The sequence below is a fragment of the Hemicordylus capensis genome, chromosome 1, assembly GCF_027244095.1.
Source record: "Hemicordylus capensis ecotype Gifberg chromosome 1, rHemCap1.1.pri, whole genome shotgun sequence".
NCBI classification, from domain to species: Eukaryota; Metazoa; Chordata; class Lepidosauria; order Squamata; family Cordylidae; genus Hemicordylus; species Hemicordylus capensis.
The window spans coordinates 155,089,217-155,101,406 of NC_069657.1; the positions used below are offsets into that span (position 1 = coordinate 155,089,217).

General features: G+C 44.8%; 1 protein-coding gene across 4 annotated transcripts in view; it reads right to left on the reverse strand.

The window, feature by feature from the left end:
• The window catches only part of CNTNAP5 (contactin associated protein family member 5), a 593,632-nt gene that overhangs the window by 282,662 nt on the left and 298,780 nt on the right, over positions 1 to 12,190 (reverse strand). For all 4 annotated transcript variants that reach the window (XM_053258168.1, XM_053258161.1, XM_053258176.1 and 1 more), the window contains one exon: positions 8,899 to 9,070. In XM_053258168.1, the coding sequence (XP_053114143.1) occupies positions 8,899 to 9,070 (172 nt within the window). The remainder of the gene's footprint in view (positions 1 to 8,898; positions 9,071 to 12,190) is intronic.

The window sequence follows — 12,190 nt, forward strand, 5'->3', positions numbered from 1 at the left end:
TTTAAAGTATCTTTGGCAGCCCCCACCCCCAGTCCATCTGCTGGACAAATGGGGACAATGGTAATGTCCCGGATCGCAGCCCCACTGTAATAAAAGCACTGGGAGTAGAGACCTGAAAGGCACACTCCTACCTGACTCTGGATGAACAGGCCAGGAAGAGAGAGCAGGAAGGCTGAAGGAAGAGGGAAGGGCAGGTGGCAGAAGCACAACCAATGACACTGCATCAAGGGGGGCCAGGCTAGAATGCCCAGGCTAAAATGCCCAAACCCCACTAGGGGTTGATGACCTCTTGCAAGAGCCAATAGTGTTCTCACAAGACTGCCATTAATGCAAACAAGACAAGTGTTGTCCCCTCTGCAGTTCAGGTGTTTGAGGGGAGGGCAGAACAGAACTAGCATGAGAAGCTCAAATGAGCAGGCCCTGATGGTCCAACAAGTATTAAATCCAAAACTTCAGCTGCATACATAATTTAAGACATGATATTCCCATGCAGCTCTCCTGGCTGACCTGACCTGTTATTTTCAGAACTGTAAGATAGACAATGGGAAACATAAAAACATAAAAAGAGCTCCACTGAATGTAACTCAAGGTCCATGGTCAACCAGATGCCTCTAGGAAGCCCACAATCAGGACTTGAAGGCATTTGCCCTCTACAGCCATGGGTCTTCAGTGCCATACTGTCTGAGCTAAATAGAACTTCCATTTTCAAAACATGAATAGAAAACAATAGAAGGGAAAGAGAGAGAAGATAGAGTGAAAAGAATGCAGAAAATTGTAATCACATATCTGTAAAGCCAGGTTATAGTCGGGAGTGAGGGGATAAGCCACAGCTCTCACACCTATCAACTCAGATTGCTAGAATCTATTGCAAAACTTCAGGTTTTAATGCTGCAGGAGAAGATGGATTATATTTCATCAACCATATTGAAACATCTGCTTTTCCTGTCTGTAACCTCTGATCTTTGCATTTGAAACCAATGATGGCAAAGTAATAGGAAAGGACTAAAACTTCCCTGAGCCATTTCCCCCCCTCAATTTTGTCCTTGTGAGTTTTCATTTATTTGCTGTTAATTGGATCCACCTAGATTTCCACAGAGACTGTGATGATAGTGTCCATCATCCAGTAATCCACCAAGTCCCTTTGAAACCTCTTGAAATTGCTTTTGTAAACTTAGTGCCTCTCCATAGATTCTTTGCTGCCTAAAATACCTGCTACATGTTCATCAAAGTCATCCATGTGCTCTGTAGAAATTTTGTTATCCTTATTGTAGTTTCTGGCCAAAAAAAAAAAAAAAAAAAAGACAGATAAAAGTCCTCTCTACTGAAAAACTAGAACATTCAATTTATCTGCTTTATCAGAAATGGAGGATTAGAGCTGAGACTTACTGAGGCTCTCCGCACGATCAGTAGTATGTGGAGTCTTACCAGGCTCTGCAGGAAGAGCGGTCTTAGCTCACTCTCTCTGCAGATGAGCAGGGAGCTGTCCCTGGGCAGCCGGATCAGCTGCCCACATGACTACCAGATCCGTCACGGAGCCGGTAGGGGTGGCGGGGATCGGGGGCCACCTGGCCCATGGAAGTCCCAGGATGCCCCGTGCAAGTACGTGGGGCATTCTGGGGAGACCCATGAGGGCAGAAGGCTGCTTGTAGCCTCCTGGTTAGGGGTCTACTCATGTGTTGCTGCGACATGGAGCCACACCATGGTCCCACATGATCAGTAAAATGGGATTAGAAGAGTGAGTGCTCCGCTAGCCTAATTTTAGGGGAGGGGTTCTCAAGTGGGCTAGCCGCCATTGAACCACCAGGCTCGCCTGCGAGTCCGATGATTCTCAAGATGGAGGGTAACCGGGCATGGCAGATGCCCTGGGTACCACTGCTTCCAATGATGGAAGCATCCCTTGCATGGGTACCCTGCTGCCACCTGACAATGAGCCCTCTCCTCCCTCCCCCCCAGCTTCCTCCTTCAGTACGGCTGCCTGGCCCCTACCCAGCCTGCAGCCTCTCTCACGAGATGGGCTTTTTGCCCCCCCAACACAGTCTCTTGGAGAGCCCCAATTGGTCATTGCTAGGCAGGGGTTGGGGACTGTGCGCTTTTCGCGTGGCTCCCTTGCTTCCTCTGCCTTTCGCTGACCTGCCAGCTTCAGGGAAGGAGCTCTTTGTGGCTATGGGACTCAGCAACAGCACGTGCACAGCAGGAGAAACAGAGAGAGGCGTTGCCTGAGCCTGACATCTCCACCTTTTCAAACTAAGATGCTGACTTTGGAAAGAAGGAAACATGTGCCTGGAGACAAAAAGAAAGTGTTTTCCTGAAGAAGGGGGCTGGCTGGAGCTGCAGGAAGCCTTGGGAAAGCAACACAGGAGGACAAGAAGAAATGAAAGAGTACGTTGGAAGGAAGGGGAGCTCCCTATCCCTAGAGCAGCCCCCTCTCCCCAGCTTCAGCCTCCATGCAGTTTGAAAGCTGCTTCGGTTTGCAAGCTGCTTTGGAGCCAAAGCCAGCAGGAAGGAGGGGATTACCAAAGCCAGCAGGCACTTGCTAAGGAGCAATTTAGGCAGCTTATGCCCATTTACTCTATGGGTTCTTACTCACTTTATTCCCCTTTCTAGTGTCCAGCAGCAGCCCTTCTCTCTCTTCCCTGCTTGCTCCCTGCTGCAAAGGCTGTTAGGGTCTGGGGGAGCAGCAGGGGGATGGAAGGAAGGAAGGGAAGCTGCCAGACCCCTCTGCTTCAAGATGCTCTTTGAAGGGTAAACAGGAAGTAAACCATAAAATCAATAATGTACAAACACAATAAAACAAACAATGAAGTGCAGTCCCAGTGAAGGATTACAGATGAGCAAAGAGTCTGTTGGTGGTGGTGGGCTTCAATGTTCATTTTGGGACAGGGTTGTCGGGAGCAGCTCAAGGGTTCATAGCGACCATGATGACTATGGGCCTATCCCAGTTTGTCTCTGGACCAACAAACGATGCTGGTCACATGATCGATTTGGTCTTTTGCTCTTATCAGGGTGGTGTTCCATGGGTGGGGACTCCTGTCATCTCCCCATTGTCATGGATGGCTCACCATCTGGTTAAGTTAGAACTTACAGACACAACCCACCACTGTGTGGTGACTCCCATGCGGGTTGTGGAGAAGGATTCCTCAGATGAAGAACCAGAGCAGGGGGACCAGGTTGAAACTCTAATCGACTCAGCAGAGGCAGAGCTGACAAGCCAGCAGGCCCCTCTGCCTCCTTCCCTCCCTCGTCCTGATGAAGCCTCCAAGGCAGCTGAAGTCAAGGTATAATCTATAAACCAGCAATAATTCAACCTGGAAAGCATACAAGCAGCAGATAGAGCTCTCCCAGCTCTAAGTAATATTACCCGTGAAGCAGTGGCAGCTACTGTGCTCTTTGGGGCTGGGGGTGGGTGGGTGGGGGTAGGGAATGGTGCCAAGGATAACGATAACGGTAAAGTGTGCCATTGAATCAGTGTTGACTCCTGGCAACCACAGAGCCCTGTGGTTGTCTTTAGAAGGATACAGGTGGGGTTTACCACTGCCATCTCCTGTGCAGTATGAGATGATGCCTTTCAGCATCTTCCTATATCAATGCTATCCAATATAGGTGTTTCCCATAGTCTGGGAAATATACCAGCGGGGATTCAAACCGGCAACCTCTGGCTTGCTAGTCAAGTCATTTCCCCGCTGTGCCATTAGGTGGGTAGTAGGCAGGTACAGACCCAAGTTAAAAAGAAGTGAATCACCAGCCCATGGTTTTCTCCATCAAGTTGTTTACTTGTCTCAACTAGAATCTCCTTCATTCACACCAACACTTGGCAGCTGGCTCTTTAGTGCTTAATTCACTGCTTAGTTGGCTCTGTGAGTAAAGGAATCCTGCCCTTAGAGTGGTTCATGGTAGATGTCAGTGTGAAAAGTAGCAATGCCCACTCGCTCTCTCTCTCTTGTCCCTATGCTGCATCTTCTCGTCAGTAGCTCCATCGCTTCTTCTACCAGCACTGACTCCTTTTTCTCCCCTCCTTGCAATCTCAGCCCTCCTCCTCCTCATCCCATGGAGAACTAAACTAAGAAGATCAGCTTAGTGAGGTTGAGGGAGGTTTTAAATCTTGAGTGCTTATTTGCAGGTAGCACCTGCTTACACGATTAACACTGCCTGAAAATACCACATTGTATTTGACAACACAAGGAGCCAAATTTTCCTTTCTTCTCACACATATAGGCATGCAATACTTTTTTTAAAAAGGAAGCCTTATTTCTCTCTCACACACACAATATAAACATTTCTGGGATATGTCCTTGGGCTGGGATATGTCCTATACATTTCAGGGATATGTCCTATACACTCAGCAGTTACTTGGGAGTAAGCCTCAATGAGTTCATTAAGGCTTAATTTGGAATAAATTGTATATAATTGGCTGCAGTTCTTGGGAAAATTTACTTGAGAGAATTCTTTATCAGATTTGAAAATTAAGCCATATAAATCACAAACCTGTCCAAAGAACTTATGCCGAGAACCTCTCCTTTCAATACTCCTCCTCCTCACACACACAAAAATAAAACAAAATAAACAACCAGCAGCAAACAAAAAAATGGCATAAGGACTATAGAGTGGTGGAGCTAGTTGACCATTTTTGACTGCCCTGGTTTCCTAGCTGTGCCTGTTAGGTTGCCCATGAAGAAAAGGCAGTATTCTTAGAATTTTTAAAACAAACATATTTTTGCATTAAAGACAAACATTTCAAACAGGATAAGTGTGAAGTTTTCCAACTAGTAATTTCAGGTAAAATAGCTTAAGGCTCTCCACACAAGCAGTGTGGAGAGCCTTACTAGGCTCTCCCTGCAGACAAGCAGGGAGCCATCTCTGGGCGGCTGGATTGGCCGCCCACATGACTACCGGCTGCATAACATAACTGGCAGGGGTGGAGGGGACTGGGGTTTGCCTGGCCCCCGGAAGCCCCAGGATACCCCGCATGGAGTGCGTGGAGCATCCTGGGAAGACCCCCAAGGCCAGTAGGCTGATTGTAGTCTCCCAGTTGGGGGTCTACTGGTGTGGAGCCATGCTGTGGCAGCACATGATCAGTAAAATGGTGTTAGTGGAGCGCTCACTCCGCTAACCTCATTTTTTTTGGGGGGGGGGACTAAAGCGGACTAACCACCAGGAGCCGTGCAGTTTCCCAGCAGTTTCATCAGGTTCCCGGCGGGCTGGGCTCCCTTAGCCTGTTTTCCTGTAGCTGTGAGAACAGCCTCCTTGTTTTGTTTGGAAGCCTCCTCCTTCTCTTTCACTCTCGAGAGGTGAGAGAGTAAGAGAAAAATAAAGGAGTGAGCATGAGTCTTTGCTTAAAGTCCCAAAGAGGGAAGACGGGGCTGCTTGACTGTTTGCTTGTTAGTAAAAGAACTACCCAGAAAAGTGCCAGTCCACCATATCTCCCACTTTTCCCCTTGTTCACTAGATCTTTGAATTTTGCCAAGATTTGCTAGTGGCATTTGAAAAAGGAAAAGAAATGAGCTGCCAGCAAATGCTGGATAAATCCAATGCCTTCTGAGGGCTTGGTCAGGGTACTGAGTGAAGAGAAAAGGGCTGGCTTCCCAGTCTGGAGAAGGGGAGGCTGGAGAAAGGTAGCCAGGCCCCTACCTGTTCTGAACTCCATTTGCTTACAGACTGAGTGCTCCCATTTTGCATACAAATTTCCATAGTCTGCTCAGCGGCTGGGCTAGCCGCTGCCCATCCTTGCGGGAGGGAGAAAAGAAAGGCACATAGTGATCGATGCTAAGGCACTATATTATTTATTATTTCTTGATTACACAGTCAGACAGGTGTTATTGACTGGTTTGTTTTATCCAGACATCGAGTCCTTCCCAAGGACCTGGGATGCCAGAATTTTATTGTCAATGTTGTTGCTGTTGTTATAGATATCGTCACAGAATATAGGCTGTTCCCAGTAAAGCTGCTTTTTGTAATTGGCTGATGGTGATTTCTGTGGCCCCTATGGTGTTGAGGTGCTCTTCAAGGTCTTTTGGAACTGCACCCAGGGCGCCAATTACCACTGGGATTATTTGGGTCTTTTTCTGCCACAGCCTTTCAATTTCAATTTGTAGATCTTTGTATTTTGTGGTGGTGGTGGTGGTGGTGATGATTTATTCGATTTCTATACTGCCCTTCCAAAAATGGCTCAGGGCAGTTTACACAGAGAAATAATAAATAAATAAGATGGCTCTCTGTCCCCAAAGGGCTCACATTAAAAACAAAACAAAACAGATACACACAAGGTAGACACCAGCAACAGTCACTGGAGGTACTGTGCTGGGGGACTGCCAAGAATGTGGGACTGGCAAGGTAATGCCCCCTTTGTGCCCCAGTGAGAGCCGCCTCTGCCATGAAGATTTTGGTAAGATGGCCAAGAAATGGGACCTTTCTTCCAGGAAAAGTGACAGATACCCACACTAAGCATGGGAATAGCTTCAATGCATTAAAACCTTATTTTGGGTCATTAACAAAGCTCTGGCTTAATTAACACTAATTATACAGCTCTTATCTTCTGGCATATGGAGGGAATGACTTTTAAGAAACAACACTGTACACCGCCCAACTCTGAACACTCTCTCCCCAGTACACTTCCTCTCTCCATGAAATTATACATGTTTTGAAGAAAGGGAATAGAGGGACATTTTCTTCCATCTCTCATGAAGTAGCATGAGATTCAAATGGAGTAGCAGTAGATTCAAGACACACACACACAAACTGCATCTTCACACAATTAATTTATGGCACTTCCTGCAAGATATGACAACTCCCTGCTTAGATGGGAATTATATAAATTCATAGAGGAGTCCGAGAAGTCTAGCAATGGCTGTTAGTTCTGAAGTGGAAGCTCCATATTCATTGCCCGTATTCCAATGAATAGCATTTGCTGGTGAGGAACAGCAGGAGAGGCTATTGCCTGAAGGCTCCTGGCTGGCTACGGTTGGAAACAAAATATTGGAATAGATAGTCCTTTAGTCTCTTATCCAGTGGGTCACTTCTTAATTCATTCCCAAACCAAGACATTAATTAGAAATTTGAAGTTCAAATCTTAAAACTTGAAATCAATCAATTAGAATCTTAAGGTGAAGATGTTCTCACAAATACAGTATATTTTTAATGGGGTAAAATGTCAATGCACAGATTTACCTTAATAGAAGAAGACCCTGAATTTAAGATAACCCCCTTAAAAATATGAGTTAAATATAGGTTATACTTACCCAAAAGGATGAGTAACCTGAATTTAAGATGATCCCTTAATTTCAAACACTGAGGAACTTATTTTAAAAAACCTAGTCTTGGATTCAGGTAAGTAAAGTAAAGTTGTGCCATCAAGTTGGTGTTGACTGCTGGAGACCACAGAGCCATGTGGTTTTCTTTGGTAGAATACAGGAAGGGTTTACCACTGCCATATCCCGCTCAGTATGAGATGATGAGGCTATTAACACGATGGTGTGAAATCGGGCTAGTGGAGGCTAGCCCGATTTCGCCCCATCATGTGAACCACCAGGCTCGGCTGCGAGCCCAGTGGTTCCTGGGCAGGTAACCCGCCTAACTACACCTGCCCTAAAATCAGGTTTGCGGAGTGAGTGCTCCGCAAACCTGGTTTTAAAGATTGTGAGTAGCCACAGAAGGGCTCTGCACTGCTGTTACTCATGAGTAGACCCCTGGAGAGGAGGTGAAACTCCGGCTCCGGGGGTCTCCCCAGTATGCCCTGTGCACTCACGCAGGGCATACTGGAGCTTCCGGGGGACACACGGCTCATGAGCTCCCCAGCCCCTGCTGGCTCTGTCACGGAGCCAGCAATCGTGTGGGCGGCTGATCCGGCTGCCCAGGGCTCCCGCTCTAATCGTGAGCGGGGAGAGCGGGCTTAGCCCGCTCTCTCCACTCACTCTTACGAACTGGGTCTCAGTGATCGTGAGACCTGGCTCGATGTCTATCAGCATCTTCCTATATTGCTGCTGCCCAATAAAGGTGTTTCCTATGGTCTGGGAAACATACCAGTAGGGATTTGAACCAGCAACCTTTTGCTCCCAAGGCAAGTTACTTCCTTGCTGTGCAATTAAGTGCAGTAAAATAGAAATCTTCTATCTTCCCTCAACAAACTATTTCAGCTGTCATATAGACACATTACTTGCAAATAACAAGTCCACAAAAAATGACTAACCCACAAGCCATCTCAATTGACTGGCCAATGGTAGTCATTTGAACAGAACGAAGGGAACAGAGAACACAACTTTGTAAAGATTCCCTGCCTTGTCACCTGAAGACAATTCTTACCTACTACAGATGGCCAAGAAAGTCCCCTTTAAGATCTGAAGTTGTAAATATAGATATCTTGCGCTTGCTCCCTTAACCTTGTTTTGGAAGTGGGCTTCCTTAGCCTGTTTCCCCTGTGCGTGAAAACAGCCTATTTGATTTCCCCTATGTGGGAAATTTTACTCTGCCTCTGTTAGAGAAATGTTATGGTACACACACCATAGCATGCAACCCATAAATGATCCATTTAGACCAACCTGCACATGCACGAAGGCGATGACATGTTTTTATTATTCAAACAGCATCTCTTTTTCTTTTCCCCTCCTTTCTAACTTCAAAGCAATCAAATGTTGTTTGTGCATAAAATTTAATCCTTTCACAAATCTGCAGCTTCATTTAATTTGCATACTCCATCTCCCACAAAGCTGCCATGGGTGGTGGGCGGGGGGAGAGCGAGCGAGCATGCACCTTATTCTGTTTACCATACCCTGGATCTTTGCAGTGCTATGTCTGATTTGCAGCCTGATTATGCCTAAAATCAATAACTTTTCACTTATAGAAAACTGTACTTATAAGCCGCTTGGAAGAAAGAAAACAAAACACAAGAAAAGGAGAGAGAATAATTACCTGTCTTTGATGCCACAGAGATCAATTCGCAAATCACTAAAATTCCCCAGGGAACCTTGCTGAACTAAAATGAGGTCCTTGGGCTGGTTATCAATAAAGATGAGCCTCATGCAGCCTTGAAAAACTGTAATGGGATTTAAACATTTCGAATCTGTGAAATTGTCAGGGCACCCTGTGGGACAAAGAGGGGAGAAAAGAGTGAGATGAAGAATACTTAAATGATAATGTATTTCCTTGGGGATTCACTGATGGAAGGTCTAATTATTCCTAGTGTTTTTATTGCCTGCTCAATGTGAGCATTTGAGTTCTATGGTAATAAATAAAGAATTTTAAAAGCAAACAGGCAATAATGCTGATAGAATACAGATAGTTGCAGACATTATCTTTCTTTTTTTCTTTGCATCCTTTTAAAGAGACAGGTTGAAATTCAAATCTGGTAAAAATCTTGCCATTGGCCATCATGCTGCACAGCTTCTGACCCACCAGTGATGCTGCACATGTGAAAGGAAGCCCTGGCGGTGTGGAGGGGATGGGCAGTTGCACAATGACTTATAACAGCACACAGGCACTTGCATCACACTACTTCCATTGCAAACTTCCCACTTCCACAACACTGCCAGGGCCACATTTCACATATACAAGCAGACACAGCTAGTTGGAAATACTGGCATTGGGTTGCACAGTATGTTGGCCATTGGCTTTAGCTGGAGGTGGTTTGACCTGCAGTGTAGAATCCACATGGAACATCTGTTTAAATGCTCTAGAGTGACACAAGAATCTGGGCCTCTCCTAGCAACTTTCCTTGAGCCTCTGAAGATGGCTCAGCCTGTCTAAGCAGCAGTGGGCTAAGTACATTGCAAGATGGTGGTACAAAGGTGAGCTCCCCTAGAATAAGTCTTATGAATAGGATTTACAGCTGCTAGACAACAGCTGAGCCCAGCTCATGACAACAATAATTTAAGCTCTGGATCCAGTGAGAACCTTACTAAACCACTGGAGATGTATCTCTTACAAGATCTGAAGCTCAACAATATTCTGTTATTGATAGCTGAGCCACATAATCTTCCCTGCCATGCCATGAATGTTGAAACTGTTTTGACATTCATAGTGACTTCCACATTTCAGGCATGCCCACTGTCAAAGAGAGCCCTCATTCTGTTCTCCATTTTGCTACAACAATGAACAAATGCTGAAGAAATCAGTATAAAACAAGGTTGTATGGTATGTTAAAAGCAGCCAATTAAAGAAAGAGTAAAGAAGAATATGCATGGTTTTTAGAAATGAATCCAGTATTTCAAACTCAGAACACCTAAGTATCTGATACAATATGTATGTTCAGGGATGATTCCAAGGAGTAGTGAGGGACAGCAGACACTCCCCATAAAATTCCCCACTACCCAACTTGCTCTTCCAGCTTTCAGAAACAGTATATTAAGGTCATAAAAATTAAGAACTGAATATACTACTGTATATATTAAGGCTTCCCTATACAGTAATCTAATTTAATAATATACTTTGATCTGTGCACACACAGAATATCAGGGATTCAATGTTAACACAGAAAACTAGTGCAGGGGCATGAAAGTACAAACCAACCAGAGGCCCAATTCAGACATAAAGGATGGAGTTGGTATGAATGAACACACACAAATGAAAAGTGAACCGGCTGAATCTGAGGGAAGTGCATGAAAAAATCATTTTGTGTCATTATCTTCTACATCAGAGGGGTACTGCCCCCTATGAGTACCTATTCTGTCTTTGAGCATGAACTTTCTACATCAAAAAGATTTTGCCTATGAATATGGAGACTCCACTTAGCTAGAAACTTAACCAGCATGGGGAAAGCCCTGTTACACTTCTCCTTCCCACAGGGCCCAGTCAGATGTTAAGACTGAAACTCCAGCAATTTTAAGACTGAAAATCCAGCAATTCTGAAAATCCAGCAATTCAATGTGGGAGTTAGAGGGGTTACAATTTTCACTCATACTCTAAGAACTATGGAAATTGGAAGTTAGTGTTCCCATCTTACCTTGTGTGCCATATAAGCTGTAAAGACTTTGCACAGTCTTGCATATTATGCTACCTTTAGAATTTAGGCTCCATACACTCACACTTTGCCATGGTCTTTCAGCTCAATATTGTGTTGGGAGGAATGCGTCGGGCAGACATTCATCTGACTTAGCTTCCCCAATCACTTGCTACAAAGGTCCCTGATAAATTTCTGCCTGATGCATCCACTGCTAACTGGTTAAAGAGGCACCTTTCAAAGTGGTGATTCCTTTTATATTAACAGAGAGAGAGCAACTGGCCCTGTCCAACCCCAGAACAGAGCCGTCCAGTGGCTGTTGTTGGTGTCCACCTTGTGTTGCTTTGAAAAATGTGAGCCCTTAGGGGGCAGGAACCCTTCTTATCCTTATAACTAATTTAATAAGAAGTAGAAGAAAAGGGAGGGAGGGAGGGTTTAATACTGGCTGCACAAGAACAGGCACAAAGAACAAATGCAATAAGAGCAAAAGTCGAAAAATCCACCACAAACAGCAAGTGCCGCCTTTGTAAAGAAGCAGATGAAACCGTGGACCACCTCATCAGCTGTTGTAAAAAGATTGCGCAGAGTGACTACAAACAAAGGCATGACAAGGTAGCAGGGATGATACACTGGAACATCTGCAAAAAATACAAGCTACCTGTAGCCAAGAATTGGTGGGACCATACAATTGAAAAAGTTGAAGAAAATGGAGATGTAAAACTGTTATGGGACTTCTGACTACAAACAGACAAACATCTGCCACACAATACACCAGATATAACTCTAATCGAGAAAAAAGAAAAACAAGTCAAAATAATCGACATAGCAATACCAGAGGATAGCAGGATAGAAGAAAAAGAAATAGAAAAAATAACAAAATACAAAGATCTACAAATTGAAATTGAAAGGCTGTGGCAGAAAAAGACCAAAATGATCCCAGTGGTCATTGGCGCCCTAGGTGCAATTCCAAAACAACTTGAAGAGCACCTCAACACCATAGGGGCCACAGAAATCACCACCAGCCAATTATAAAAAGCAACTTCACTGGGAACAGCCTATATTTTGCGACGATATCTATAACAACAATATTGATAATAAAATTGAGCCATCACAGGTCCTTGGGAAGGACTCGATGTCTAGATAAAACAAACCCGTCAATAACACCTGTCTGACTGTGTATACAAGAAATAATAATAATAATTCTATGTAAACCATACATACACAGATGGCACAGTGCTTCCACAAAATGCTACTTATATAGTAAAG